This window comes from Triticum dicoccoides, chromosome 4B, assembly GCF_002162155.2.
Source record: "Triticum dicoccoides isolate Atlit2015 ecotype Zavitan chromosome 4B, WEW_v2.0, whole genome shotgun sequence".
Lineage (NCBI taxonomy): Eukaryota > Viridiplantae > Streptophyta > Magnoliopsida > Poales > Poaceae > Triticum > Triticum dicoccoides.
The window spans coordinates 607,868,309-607,883,300 of record NC_041387.1 but is presented as its reverse complement, the minus strand read 5'-3'; the positions used below and the strand labels follow the sequence as shown (position 1 = coordinate 607,883,300).

At 50.2% G+C, this 14,992-nt stretch overlaps 1 protein-coding gene across 1 annotated transcript; it reads left to right on the top strand.

The window, feature by feature from the left end:
- The first annotated feature begins 7,406 nt into the window (after positions 1-7,406).
- On the top strand, positions 7,407-8,183 carry LOC119292879 (NDR1/HIN1-like protein 13). Its single transcript, XM_037571554.1, has one exon. The coding sequence runs from the start codon at positions 7,407-7,409 to the stop codon at positions 8,181-8,183; it is 777 nt and encodes a 258-aa protein (XP_037427451.1).
- The last annotated feature ends 6,809 nt before the right edge of the window (positions 8,184-14,992 follow it).

Here is a 14,992-nt window from a genome sequence, read left to right as displayed (position 1 = left end):
GAATTTGTTAATGTCCGGTTGTAGATAAATTGACACTTGACTTAATTAAAACGCATCAACCGCGTGTGTAACCGTGATGGTCTCTTTTTGGGCGAGTCCGAGAAGTGAACACGGTTTTGGGTTATGTTTGACGTAAGTAGGAGTTCAGGGTCACTTCTTGATCATTGCTAGCTTCACGAACGTTCCGTTGCTTCTCTTCTCGCTCTTATTTGCGTATGTTAGCCACCATATCATGTTTAGTCGTCGTTGCAACCTCACCACTTAACCCCTTCCTTTCCCATTAAGCTTTGCTAGTCTTGATACCCATGGTAATGGGATTGCTGAGTCCTTGTGGCTCACAGATTACTACAACAACAGTTGCAGGTACAGGTTATGCGATGATCATGACGCGAGAGTGATGCTTGCTTGTTTTGGAGTTCTTCTTCTGCTTCTTCTTTGATCAGGGGATAGGTTCCAGGTCGGCAGCCTGGGCTAGCAGGGTGGATGTCGTTTGAGTTTTTGTGTGTTTCATCCGTAGTCGGATGATGCTCTTGTGTATGATGTTGTTGTATTATTGTGGCATTGTATGCCTTTTGTATGTATCCCCAACTATTATGTAATGGTACGATGTAATGATATCAACCTTGCAAAATCGTCTCCAATATGCGCTTCTATCCTTGGTGGGACCTTCGAGTTCCTTTAGGATAGGGTCGCATATTGGGCGTGACAGTGAGCAGACCCTCTGTATCTGGACGTGTTGTGGCATGTCGTCGGCAGTTGTTGTGTTCGGTGTTGATTCCGAACTGGTATCCAATCAGTCTGATCATTTTGATGACCATAGTCCTGCGCCGGGGCGTGTCCTCTAGATCCATAGACGGACCTAGTTGCACCGGCCTTTTTATCTAGGGGCTCACGTAAATCGTGTGCAGCGTCAGTAGCTGCTCTATTATGGTTACAAAATGGTTGGTTCGGCCTACTGGCCGTATTTTTTGGTGGAACGGCTTCGTCATCGAATTCTGGTAGCAGCTTGCGCTTTGGATAGCTCTTTGTTTGGCGATCGTCGTCGTACTTTTCTTCAGTGTCTAGTACTTTATTCCATCTGCGATTGAGCTTTTCCTGTGCGGCTTTAAGCCTTTGCCTCTGCTTCTTTAGACTTCTCACAATGGACATAAGCCTTCTGTGGAGGTTATATCGTTCCAAATGTGTTTCCGGGATGATGAATGCGTCGTTGTCCGGGCTGTGCTCCTGTCCCGTGGTAGTTTGATGAGTTCGTCCCTCGGGATCACTGTGATCGGGCGTCTGCTCCGGGCTATGTTCGGCGTGACCTGGCTCATCCTGCTCCATCGCTAGGTCCATATGGTAGTTGTTGCCTTCGGGGTTGACTAGGGTGTCGATCTTTCTAGCGCTATTATCGTTGTTTTTACTGTGACTTGACTTAGAGCGGCGTCTGCACCGTTGTTTTGGCTTTTTCCGGGGGTTTTATCCTCCGTTCTGTCGCAGTCATCCTCCATAGGCGTATCCACCATGTATATATCATATGATGAGGTGGCAGTCCAGCGCCCCGTAGGTGGTGGTTCTGGATCGTCTCCTGCGCCGACATCCATACCGTCGGTGTCATCAGAGTCGAAGTCAAGCATGTCTGTTACATCGTCGACAGTGGCTATGAAGTGGTTGGTGGGTGGGCAATGAATTTCTTCGTCGCTTCTTCCCCCTTGGGCCGGAAATAGTTCGGCCAAGAGTCTCCTGACAAGGAGAGAGACTTTAATGAGTTCAGCGTGTCGCCAAGGGGCGAGTGCTGGAAGATATCCGCAGCGGCAAATTCCATTACTGGAGCCCAGCCAGAATCGGCGGGCTCGAGGACGCGCGGTCCGGGACCTACAGCCGGACACAAGTCCGGGGATCCGGAAACACATGCTTCCTTGGGGATGAAGTCCGTGTTTGGCTCTACCACCGATGAGTGTGCGGCTTTCGGGGCGGGGTCCACCCACCCGTCCTCGGATGACGCAATCTGCCCCGGATTTAGGTCCGGGGCTTCTACAGGCGCGATATCCCGAGTATTGTCTGACAGCAGGTCTAAGCCGTGCTCATCGTGACTATTCGGCGCTCCTGGCGTAGCCCCGAATCCGTCGAAGATCAAGTCTCCGTGGATATCGGATGTGTAGTTCAAGTTTCCGAACCTGACCTAATGGCCAGGGGCATAGCTGTCGATCTGCTCCAGATGGCCAAGCGAATTGGCACGTGGTGCAAAGCCGCCGCACAGGAAGATCTGTCTGGGGGGAAAAGTCTCACCCTGGACCGTGTTGTTGTTGATGATTGAAGCAGCCATCGAGCCTTGCAGGGACGACACAGAGGAACTCTCAATGAAAGCACCAATGCCGGTGTCAAAACCGGTGGATCTCGGGTAGGGGGTCCCGATCTGTGCGTCTAAGGCTAATGGTAACAGGAGGCAAGGGACACAATGTTTACCCAGGTTCGGGCCCTCTCGATGGAGGTAAAACCCTACTTCCTGCTTGATTGATCTTGATGATATGAGTATTACAAGAGTTGATCTACCACGAGATCGTAGAGGCTAAACTCTAAGAGCTAACCTATGATGATTATGATTGTTGTCATCTCCCCTATACAGACCAAACCCTCCGGTTTATATAGACACCGGAGGGGGATAGGGTTTACACAGAGTCGGTTACAAAGAAGGAAATCTAACATCCGGATCGCCAAGCTTGTCTTCCACGCAAAGGAGAGTCCCATCCGGACACGGGGCGGAAGTCTTGAGTCTTTGTATCTTCATAGTCCAACAGTCCAGCCAAAGTATATAGTCCGGATGTCCGGATACCCCTTAATCCAGGACTCCCTTAGTCGGTGGAGCTCCAGGGGGCCCACGAGGCAGGGGGCACGCCCTGGGGGGCGCCCCCCACCCTCGTGGACAGGGTGTGGGCCCCTGTTGTTGATTCTTTCACCAATATTTTTTATTAAATCCAAAAAGTTGCTCCGTGGATTTTCAGGTCATTTCGAGAACTTTTATTTCTGCACAAAAATAACACCATGGCAGTTCTGCTGAAAACAGCGTCAATCCAGGTTAGTTCCATTCAAATCATGCAAGTTAGAGTCCAAAACAAGGGCAAAAGTGTTTGGAAAAGTAGATATGATGGAGACGTATCAATAAGTAACATGTATATCAAATATACCTTTGTTCACTTTGCCATTCTTCTTATCCGCCAAATGTTTGGGGCAGTTTCGCTTCTAGTGACCATTTCCTTTGCAGTAGAAGCACTCAGTTTCAGGCTTGGGTCCATCTTGGGGCTTCTTCCCGGGAGTGACAACTTGCTTGCCATTCTACTTGAAGTTCCCTTTCTTTCCCTTTGCCCTTTTCTTGAAACTAGTGCTCTTGTTAATCATCAACACTTGATACTCTTTGATTTCTACCTTCATCGATTTTAGCATCACGAAGAGCTTGGGAATCGTTTTTGTCATCCCTTGCATACTATAGTTCATCACGAAGTTCGAGTAACTTGGTGATGGTGACTAGAGAACTCTGTCAATCACTATCTTATCTGGAAGATTAACTCCCACTTGATTCAAGCGATTGTAGTACCCAGACCTTCTGAGCACATGCTCACCAGCTGAGCTATTCTCCTCCATCTTTTAAGCAAAGTACTTGTCAGAGGTCTCATACCTCTCGACACGGGCATGAGTCTGAAATACCAATTTCAGCTCTTGGAACATCTCATATGCTCTGTGGCGTTCAAAATGTTTTTGAAGTACCGGTTCTAAGCCGTAAAGCATGGTGCACTAAACTATCATGCAGTCATCATATTGAGATAGCCAAATGTTCATAACGTCTGCATCTGCTCCTGCAATAGGTCAGTCACCTAGTGGTGCATCAAAGACATAATTCTTCAGTGCAGCAATGAGGATAAACCTCAGAACACGGACCCAGTCCGCATCATTGCTACTATCATCTTTCAACTTAGTTTTCTCTAGGAACATATAAAAAACATAGGCAAGCTACAACGCGAGCTATTGATCTACAACATAATTTGCAAAATACTATCAAGACTAAGTTCATGATAAATTAAAGTTCAATTAATCATATTACGTAAGAACTCCCACTTAGATGGACATCCCTCTAGTCATCTAAATGATCACGTGATCCATATCAACTAAACCATGTTCGATCATCACGTGAGATGGAGTAGTTTTCAATGGTGAACATCTCTGTGTTGATCATATCTACTATATGATTCATGCTCGACCTTTTGGTCTCCAGTGTTCTGAGACTATATCTGCATATGCTAGGCTCGTCAAGTTTAACCCGAGTATTCTGGGTGTGCCAAACTGGCTTGCACCCGTTGTATGTGAAGTAGGGCTTATCACACCCGATCATCACGTGGTGCCTCGGCACGACGAACTGTAGCAACGGTGCATACTCATGGAGAACACTTATACCTTGAAATTTAGTGAGGGATCATCTTATAATGCTACCACCATACTAAGCAAAATAATATGCATAAAAGATAAATATCACATGCAATCAAAACATGTGACATGATATGGCCATCATCATCTTGTGCCTTTGATCTCCATCTCCAAAGCACCATCATGATCTCCATCATTGTCGTCTCGCCCACTATTGCTTCTACGACTATCGCTACCGCTTAGTGATAAACTAAAGCAATTACATGGCGATTGCATTTCATACAATAAAGCGAAAACCATATGGCTCCTGCCAGTTGCCGATAACTTTGTTACAAAACATGATCATCTCATACAACAATTTATATCACATCATGTCTTGACCATATCACATCACAACAAGCCCTGCAAAAACAAGTTAGACGTCCTCTACTTTGTTGTTGTAAGTTTTAGGTGGCTACTACGGGCTTCTAGCAAGAACTGTTCTTACCTATGCATCAAAACCACAATGATTTTTCGTCAAGTGTGCAGTTTTAACCTTCAACAAGGATCGGCCGCGTAGTCAAACTCGATTCAACTAAAGTTGGAGAAACAGACACCCGCCAACCACCTATTTGCAAAGCACGTCGGTAGAATCAGTCTCATGAACGCGGTCATGTAATGTCGGTCCGGGCCGCTTCATCCAACAATACCGCCGAATCAAAGTAAGACGTTGGTGGTAAGCAGTATGACTATTATCGCCCACAACTCTTTGTGTTCTACTCGTGCATATATCATCTACGCATAGACCTAGCTCGGATGCCACTGTTGGGGAACGTAGTAATTCAAAAAAGTTCCTACGAACACGCAAGATCTATCTAGGAGATGCATAACAACGAGACGGGAGAGTGTGTCCACGTACCCTCGTAGACCGAAAGCGGAAGCTTTATGTTAACGCGGTTGATGTAGTCGAACCTCTTCATGATCCAACCGATCTAGCACCGAACGTACAGCACCTCCGAGTTCAGCACACGTTCAGATCGATGACGTCCCTCGAAGTCTTGATCCAGCAGAGGGTTGAGGGAGAGTTTCGTCAGCATGATGACGTGATGATGGTGTTGATGATGTGATCCGCGTAGGGCTTCGCCTAAGAACTATGATGATACTATCGGAGGAGTAAACGGTGGAGGGGGGCACCGCACACGGCTAAGACAATGTTGGGCCCTTGGGGTGCCCCCCTGCCCCCGTATATAAAGGAGGGAGGAGGAGGCCGGTCACCAGGGGCGCGCCAAGGGAGGGGGGAGTCCTACTAGGACTCCACTCCTAGTAGGATTCCCCACCCCCCTTGTTTCCTTCTTATGGAGGTGGAAAGGGGGAAGGAGAGGGAGTAGGAGAAGGAAAGGGGGGTGGTGCCCCCTTTCCCTAGTCCAATTGGGCCTCCTCCCTTGTGGGGGCGCACCAGCCCCTTGTGGGCTGGTTAGCCTCCCTCCCATGGCTCATGTGGCCCATATCTTCCACCGAGGGGTTCCGGTAACCCTTCCGGTACTCCGGTTTGTACCCGATACACTCCGGAACCCTTCCGGTGTCCGAATACCACCTTCCAGTATATCAATCTTTACCTCTCGACCATTTTGAGACTCCTCGTCTTGTCTGTCATCTCATCCGGGACTCCTAACAAACTTCGGTCATCAAAACACGTAACTCATAATACAAATCGTCATTGAACGTTAAGCGTGCGGACCCTATGGGTTCGAGAACTATGTAGACATGCATGATCGAGACACATCTTTGATCAATAACCAATAGCAGAACTCGGATGCTCATATTGGCTCCTATGTATTCTACGAAGATCTTTATCGGTCAAACCGCACAACAAAATACGTTGTTCCCTTTGTCATCGGTATGTTACTTGCCCGAGATTCGATCGTCGGTATCATCATACCTAGTTCAATCTCATTACCGGCAAGTCTCTTTACTCGTTCCGTAATGCTTCATCCCGTAACTAACTCATTAGTCACATTGCTTGCAAGGCTTATAGTGATGAGCATTACCGAGAGGGCCCAAAGATACCCTCCGATGCATGGAGTGACAAATCCTAATATCGATCTATGCCAACCCAACAAACATCTTCGGAGACACCTGTAGAGCATCTTTATAATCACCCAGTTACGTTGTGACGTTTGATAGCACACAAGGTGTTCCACTGGTATCGGGAGTTGCATAATCTCATAGTCAGAGGAACATGTATAAGTCATGAAGAAAGCAATAGCAATAAAACTTATCTATCATTATGTTAAGCTAACGGATGGGTCTTGTCCGTCACATCATTCTCTAATGATGTGATCCCGTTCATCAAATGACAACACATGTCTATGGTCAGGAAACATAACTATCTTTGATTAACGAGCTAGTCAAGTAGAGGCATACTAGGGACGCTTTATTTTGTCTATGTATTCACACATGTACTAAGTTTTCGGTTAATACAATTCTAGCATGAATAATAAATATTTATGATGATATAAGGAAATATAAATAACAACTTTATTATTGACTCTAGGGCATATTTTCTTCAGTGGGGCCAAGTGTACACACCTAATATATGTTATGAAGGAGTTTTGAAGATGGAGAAGATTCTGAACATTATCACTTGCAAGGTGTTGCATGAGATGAACTCTTTATTGGATGTACCATACACCAAAGAGGAGATTAAATGCGCAGTTTTCCATATGTCTCTTTTCTAGTATATGAAATTTAGCAAATCCGAAAAAAAAAATACAACCGTGGGGCGCGTGCATCCTAGCAGCTGCATCAGCAGAAGCAAGCTGGCCGGGTGCCGCGTGGTGCGCGTTGGCGGTTGCGACGAGCCTTGACCGGTGGTGCGTGCCACCCGCCAACAATAGGCATGTCGTCAAAACCGTGGCGCGCACGGGCGCTCCTCCTGGTTTCCCTCCAAATCGGGCCCTCCGCCCGCCTCATGCGACGTCCTCCGCCAGCTCCCTCCCGCCCCCTCGCACCTCGCCGTCCTCATTCCTTCCATGGCGGAGAGGGCGCTGCCGCCGCCCGTGCCCGAGCAGGCCTCCGCCGCCCTCGCCGCGCCGCGCCAGCTCAGGGCGCCGCCGCACCAGACCTACGTCGTCAAGGTCCAGAAGGACCAGATATACCGCGTGCCGCCCCCCGAGAACGCCTACCTCGCCGAGCGGTACCGTGCGGAGCGCGCCGGCGGCGGCAAGAGCGGCGGCGGCTCGTCGTGCTCGACTACCCTCCTGCTCACGCTCGGCCTGGCGGCCGCCGCGGTGCTGCTCCTGGGCGCCAGCGTCTGGCTCTCCGTCGTGGTGATGCGGCCGGCCCCGCCGAGCTTCTCCGTGAACAGGCTCTCCGCGCGCAACGCGTCGGCGCAGCGCCACGCGGAGGTGGACTACGACTTCTTCCTCACGGCGATCAACCCCAACAAGGTGACCGCGCTGTGGTACAAGGACGGGGGCACGGCCAGGCTGCTGCACCAGGGCACGGCCCTGGCCAAGGCTGCGGACGTGGGGACGCCCGAGGACGGCGGCGTGGACGCCAAGGACTTCAACGTGCTGCTGCACGGCGGCGGCCACGCGACACCCAAGGCGGTGGAGAAGGCGCTCAGGGGGTCGAAGAAAGAGGCCGTGGCGCTGGAGCTCGCCGTGGAGTTCCCCGTGCAGGTGCACGTGGGCGCACTCGCGTTCGCGGCCAAGAGGCTGGCCGTGGCGTGCGAGATCAGAACGGCGGGGCTAGGGAAGCACGTGCACATTTCGTCGCAGAAGTGCAGGAGCAGCTTCGGGAAGTGACCGACGCCGACCGCCGCGCGCCGCGGTGGCGCGCCGGCGCTTTGTGCATAGTGGGATCGAGGGCCGAACGGGCAGGGCACGGCGACGTGTCAAGTGTGGATGGTGGGATCGTACGTGTACGTCGCGTGTAAATGTGTCTTTTAGCTCGTGCTTGATGACTCTCGAGGCTCTTTGTGTGCAAATATGTGTAAGTTGTTACTAACCGGAATCTGGACTTGCTGGACTTGTGTATAATCATGGAAGATTGTTCACTCGTGATACATGTGTCCTAGAGGTGTACCATCCACTTCGGTTTCCTGCAATCCTCAAATCTAACCCATATGCTCGGGTTGTGCGGCACCCTTCGAACACAATCCATATATGGGGCGGATTTGTGGCTGCTTGGACGCGTCCGTCACGTCAGATTGATGGACGGACGCGAAAACATTTTGCTCCGTCGAGGGAGGTCACCGATTTGGTGGCTGCATTCATGGCGTGGGTCGGTGCGCCGTCCGAGGGGCCAAGAACCTGGCTATTTAACCCGAACGGCGAGGGCAAACCCTAGCCGCCACATCGCACCCCCTTTCCTTTCGTCTCCGCCACCATTGCTTCCCCATATGTGCCTCCTTACGCTCTGACCCTTGCTATCAGCCATGGTTTGGCAGAAGCCGGAGCGTTGGGCAGAGATAGCGGCCGAGTCTCTCGCATTGCGCCGGCATGAAGGGCATGGAGGAGCAGGCGCCGGGCATGGAGGAGGCGGAGGCGGAACAGTTGGAGGCGAAGCAAGCGGGTGTTGCCGCCCACGTGACGCTCGTCACCGATCTCGGCATCGTGGTCGAAAACCAAACCATCCTCGGTTCGCCCCAGTCCGAGCGGGAGCTGGCGGCGAACCACCACCTTATCCACCTGCGCTATGTGAGGCAGGAGCGGCTCTTCGCGGACGATGGCGAGAAGGAAACACCGGAGATCCGCCCTGCCGCCTGACCACGAGGTTGGCGGTTTCGACAAGAGGGTCATCTACATCTTGATGATGACAAGTAGAATTAGGGCAGATTGCTTTTTGAATATACCAGCTTGTTCGTTTCATACATGGAGTAGGTACGATGAAACAAACGTTGCACGAAGGTAGCATGAGAATGAGGATCTGCAAATGTGGGATGTGGTTGCAATCGTAGATAAACAAGGGGTGACCGGCTTCACGTCCGTGAACATATAGGGGGTCATATTTGATCAGGATGTACATAATTGTTTTTCTACTGCCCTGCCCAGTCCTGCCAAGTAGCAGGCCCGGGAGCCGGTAAAACGTCTCGAAGCAGGTGACCCAGCGTCGCCGTTCCTTTTTTTGCTCTGTGCGGAGGGCCTGTCTTCTTTGTTGAAGTACTACAATGTCGGATACATTGACAGAGGCATAAGAGTCAGCTATCGATCACCTTGGGTGACACACTTACTATTTGCAGATGACAGTTTGATCTTCATCAGCGCAAACACCCACAGTGCGGCGAGACTCAATGAGATTTTGAGAATATATGGTGAGGCTTCGGGACAGTGTGTGAATCGCGCAAAGAGCGCCATCTACTTCAGTTCGAATACACCGGCCCAGCTCAAGCATCATTTGAAAGCCATCCTCAACATCGACGTTGAGGCCTTTAGTGAGCGTTACTTGGGACTGCCTACGGCGGTCGGGCGCATCACGAGCGGGGCCTTCGATCATATTGGGGAGAGAGCTCGCGGACGGATACAAGGATGGTCCAAAAAATTACTTGCATGTGCAGGTCGTGAAACATTGCTGAAATCTGTAGTTCAAGCTATCCCCACATATTCGATGAGCACTTTCTTACTATCGAAAAAGGTTTGCAAGAGCCTGGCTTCACCAATGGCGAAATATTTTTGGAGCAGCTCAATTGACAAGAATGCATTGCATTGGGTCTCCTGGAATAATCTGGCGACACCAAAGTTCAAAGGAGGGATGGGTTTTCGGGACCCTCATCAGTTTAATCTTGCGCTACTTGGAAAGCATGGTTGGCGGTTTATGACCAACCCTAATTCTCTGTGTGCAAGGGTTCTTAAAGGTCGCTACTTCCCTGATACAGATTTTATGCAGGCCACGATGCCAAAGTCTGCATCTGCTACATGGCGAGCTATCATTGCAGGAAGGGAAGCTTTGCGTGCGGGTCTCATTAAGAGAGTCGGAGACGGGAACTCCATTGATGTGTGGTGAAAGGATCGATATGGTTGACTAGAGGGGGGGTGAATAGGCAACTAACAATTTTTAGACTTTTCTTTAACAAATTAAAACTTGCAATGAAATAGGTTGTCTAGATGTGCAACTACGTGGACAACCTATATGATGCAAAGACAATAAGCACACAAGAAAGCAATGGATATAACTCAAGTAAGCTTGCAAAAGTAAAGGGACAAGATAACCAAGAGTGGAGCCGGTGGAGACGAGGATGTGTTACCGAAGTTCCTTCCTTTTAAGGGGAAGTACGTCTCCGTTATAGCGGTGTGGAGGCACAATGCTCCCCAAGAAGCCACTAGGGCCACCGTAATCTCCTCACGCCCTCACACAATGCGAGATACCGTGATTCCACTATTGGAGCCCTTGAAGGCGGCAACCGGACCTTTACAAACAAGATTGGGGCTATCTCCACAACACTTGGAGGCTCCCAACAACACCACGAAGCTTCACCACAATGGAGTATGGCTTCGAGGTGACCTCAACCGTCTAGGGTGCTCAACACCCAAGAGTAACAAGATCCGCTAGGGATAAGTGGGGGGAATCAAATTTCTCTTGGTGGAAGTGTAGATCTGGGCCTTCTCAACCAATCCCGAGCAAACCAACAAGTTTGATTGGCTAGGGAGAGAGATCGGGCGAAAATGGAGCTTGGAGCAACAATGGAGCTTTGGGGGAAAGAGGTAGGTCAACTTTGAGGAACAAGACCCCTTTATATAGTGGGAGGAACAAACCAACCGTTATCCCACTCACCAGCCCCGCACAGAGCGGTACTACCGCTAGGGAAGGGCGGTACTACCGCTCCGGGCGGTACTACCGCTCGACCCAGCGGTACTGCCGCGCTGCCCGGGGCCCTGACCCCAGGGCGGTACTACCGCTCCGGGCGGTACTACCACTTCGACCCAGCGGTACTGCCGCGCTGCCCAGGGCCCTGACCCCAGGGCGGTACTACCGCTCGGGAAGAGCGGTACTACCGCTTAGGGTGGTACTACCACTCCTACTACCTCCCTTAGTGCCGCAAAACCCGACACGAAAAACTTCGTTCGAGAATCGAGGCGGAAGTAGCCCACACGCACAGCGGTACTACGGCCGAAAGTCCCAAGCGGTACTACCGCTCGGAGAGCGGTACTACCGCTGGGGAGCTTCGGCGGTACTACTACTATGGTCGCGGTACTACCGCTAGGGCAGAGCAAAGCATAGCAAGGGGAAAACGGCAGCTCCAGAGATGCGGAAGGAAAGACGACGGGGTGTGAAAAGGATGTGTACGTGTGATTCCACCCAAGTCTTACCAAAGCGGATCCCCTCTTGATAGTACGGTGACTCCTACGAAACTAGTCCACCAATAACGAAATGAAGGAGCTACACCGTCTTGAATTACAACACCGACGGGAGGAAATCGTCTCATGCCAATGGATGAATCTCTGAAAGAACTAAACGCACACGATTAGTCCGCACAAGCATTGTCATCAATCACCAAAACATATTGGGGATAAATATGCCCTTACAATCTCCCCCTTTTTGGTGGATTGATGACAATACGGGATTTGCGCAATATGATAGATATAGGATAAGCGCAAAAGCACAACCGTCCTAAAATGTAGAAGGGCTCCCCCTGGATGTGTGCTACCTAGAAAAGTGCTTTGGACTGCACGGCACAGATGCCAGGATCAATGCTCCCCCTACATTTAAGAGACCAACTACCTAAGCAAGATATGAGAGCAACATATATATAATAGGATAAGCATGGAACTCATAAGCTAGATAGACATAGATAATGATACGGAAAGGTAAGGTAGCATATGTCTCACACCATATGACTCGAGCTAAGGTCTTACTGACAGAACCAGAACTTAGGTCTCACAGACACAAACCAAAAAAAGCAACAAGCAAAAGCACAAGCACAAAAGACGGAAGACACAAAGCGCAAATCCCTAAACTCTCTCCCCCTTTGGCATCGAGACACCAAAAAGGAGAGGGAGTGCTGCTACGGCTCCAGGTGAAGGCAAACGAGGGACACCCATCAGATCTCAGAGGGATCATCTGCGCTACCATCGTCAGCCGGGAAGTGCTCAGCATCAGAATCAGTCCAAGGGCAGTGCTGCTGAATCCACTCCTCCTCCTCGGTAAGCTGATCCTCAGAACCACTAATCACAATAGCACCCATCTGACGCATGAGCTCCTTGTGGCGACCTCGGGCCTTCTTCTCAGCCACATGAGTCATGTACTGACCGTGAGACTCCATGCAAAACAGCTTCTTCACCTTGATCTTGAGCTTCTTGGCCCAAGAGGGCTCTGCCTCAGAGGGCATGTAGTCGTCATCTTCATCCTCAGCCTCAACCCCAATCTCCTCCTCAGTCTCCATGGCAGCAGCAGATGAAGGAACTCCAGTCCTAGGGGCCTGAGTGCCCCAGTTATCCTTCTTCCTCAGACGCTTGACATCATGAGAAACCAACTCTCCAATCTCCAGCACCACCTTGGGATAGACACGATCCCAGGCCTTCTCAATGAGCAGCATAATGAACGGACCATAAATCGGGCACTTGCGCTTGGAGATAGCAGAAACCAGCTCAGACCACATAACATGAGAGATATCCAAGGACTCTTCGGTGCTCCGCACCTTCTCCCGCTGACAAAAGAGAAGCATGTCCACGAGATAAGAGTGAACCTGGTCCAGATTCCCGATGCGAGGGAAAAGAGTCTCTCTGAAGATATGGTGAAGAATATCCAGATAGGCAGGCAGCTCATAGGTCTCCTTCTTCGTCTCAGGGTTGATCCTCAAAGTGCAGTAGGGCCACAGAGCTTGCTTGTGAGTGTCATTGGCGCGACGGTGGGGGCGAAAGCCGACAGAAGACTCAAGACCTAGATCTTCCACCCCAATCAACTACATGAAAGCTTTCCACTTGACTGACAGCAACTTGCCATTTGTCATCCAAGTCAGAGTCCTGTCCTCATCGGTCCCAAGGTGAACCGTGGCATAGAATTGGGCCACGATATCAGCATCATAGTCCTTGTTGAATTGCATGATCCCGAGAATGTTCAGCTGAGTGCACATCTGAAGAGCTTCACCAAAGTAGTCAGGATCGTTCTCCATATGCTCGGTGTCGATGGAGTGCACGTTGACATAGAGATTCTTCTTGGCTTTGAGAACATCAAAGTAGATGGCAAACTGGAACCTGTTCCAAAACGGACGGTTGACCAAAGTGGGATCTTGGTCGACCTCATACGGGTTGCGGCGGCGCCTTGCCCAGAACTCCTTGGGCGGCATTTCTGGCACGGTTTTGCTTGACTTTGGCTTGACCCCAGGCTTCTTCTGCAGTTGAGGAGGAGGTGGAGCACTAGAAGATCCTCTGGCAGGCTCAGTGGGCTCAGTGGTGCGGTAGCGCTTGGACGAGGCACGACCGGGGTTGACACGACGAGCCTGATGCTCAGGAACCTCATCACCTGGAACCACACACACAAACACGCAAACAACCAGAAAGAACGAGCATAAGCCACAAGCACGAACAAAGAGGATCACTGAGAGGTAGGAGTATGATGGAACCTGGTAGAAGGCGGTAGTACCATGACCCTTGAGCGGTAGTACCGCTCTGGAGAGAGCGGTAGTACCGCTCTGGGAGAGCGGTAGTACCGCTCGAGGCGGGGAAACAGCAGTTTCCTACTACCGTGGTCAGATCCGGTACTACCGTCCTACCAAATTCAAAAATACTCCAACCAAACACTAATCCAAACAGTCTAGAAGCACAAGTACCATCAGAAATGGCTATTGTGAAAGAGTTGATCGTTTTATGCATAATGGGGGGAGGGAAAGTTCATTGAGAGAACAACGCTCCCCCTATGTCCATGCCTACATCTAAGCTAGATACCAAGTTGAGTGGGGTGGAGTGTGCAAGGGTTCAAGTCACATTGCTCGAATCAATGATATTTAGCTCATGCCTTAACTCGCGAAATCTTGCTTCATCCAAGGGCTTCGTGAAAATATCTGCAAGGTTATCATGAGTGTTGACATACTTGAGCTCGATCTCTCCTCGCCTAATGTGATCCCGGATGAAATGATACCGAATCTCAATGTGCTTCGTCTTGAAGTGTTGCATCGGGTTGAGAGAAATCTTGATGGCACTTTTGTTGTCACACCAAAGAGGCACTTTGTCACAAATGACACCGTATTCCTTTAAAGTTTGCCTCATCCATAGGAGTTGTGCACAACAACTATCGGCCGCCACATATTCAGCTTCGGTGGATGAGAGAGATACACAACTTTGCTTTTTGGAAGACCAACTCACCAAAGAGCACCCAAGAAACCGGCACCCTCCGGAAGTGGACTTCCTATCCATTTTGTTCCCGCCCAATCGGAATTCGTAAATCCTTCAAGCTTGAAGTTTGCCCCTCTTGGGTACCATTAGCCAAAGTTTGGGGTATGAGCCAAATATCGAAAGATTCGCTTGACCGCCACATAGTGACTTTCCTTTGGTGCAGCTTGAAACCGTGCACACATCCCCACACTCAACATGATATCTGGTCTAGATGCACAAAGGTAAAGCAAGGAGCCAATCATGGAGCGATATACCTTTTGATCCACCGCTTTACCATTGGGATCAAT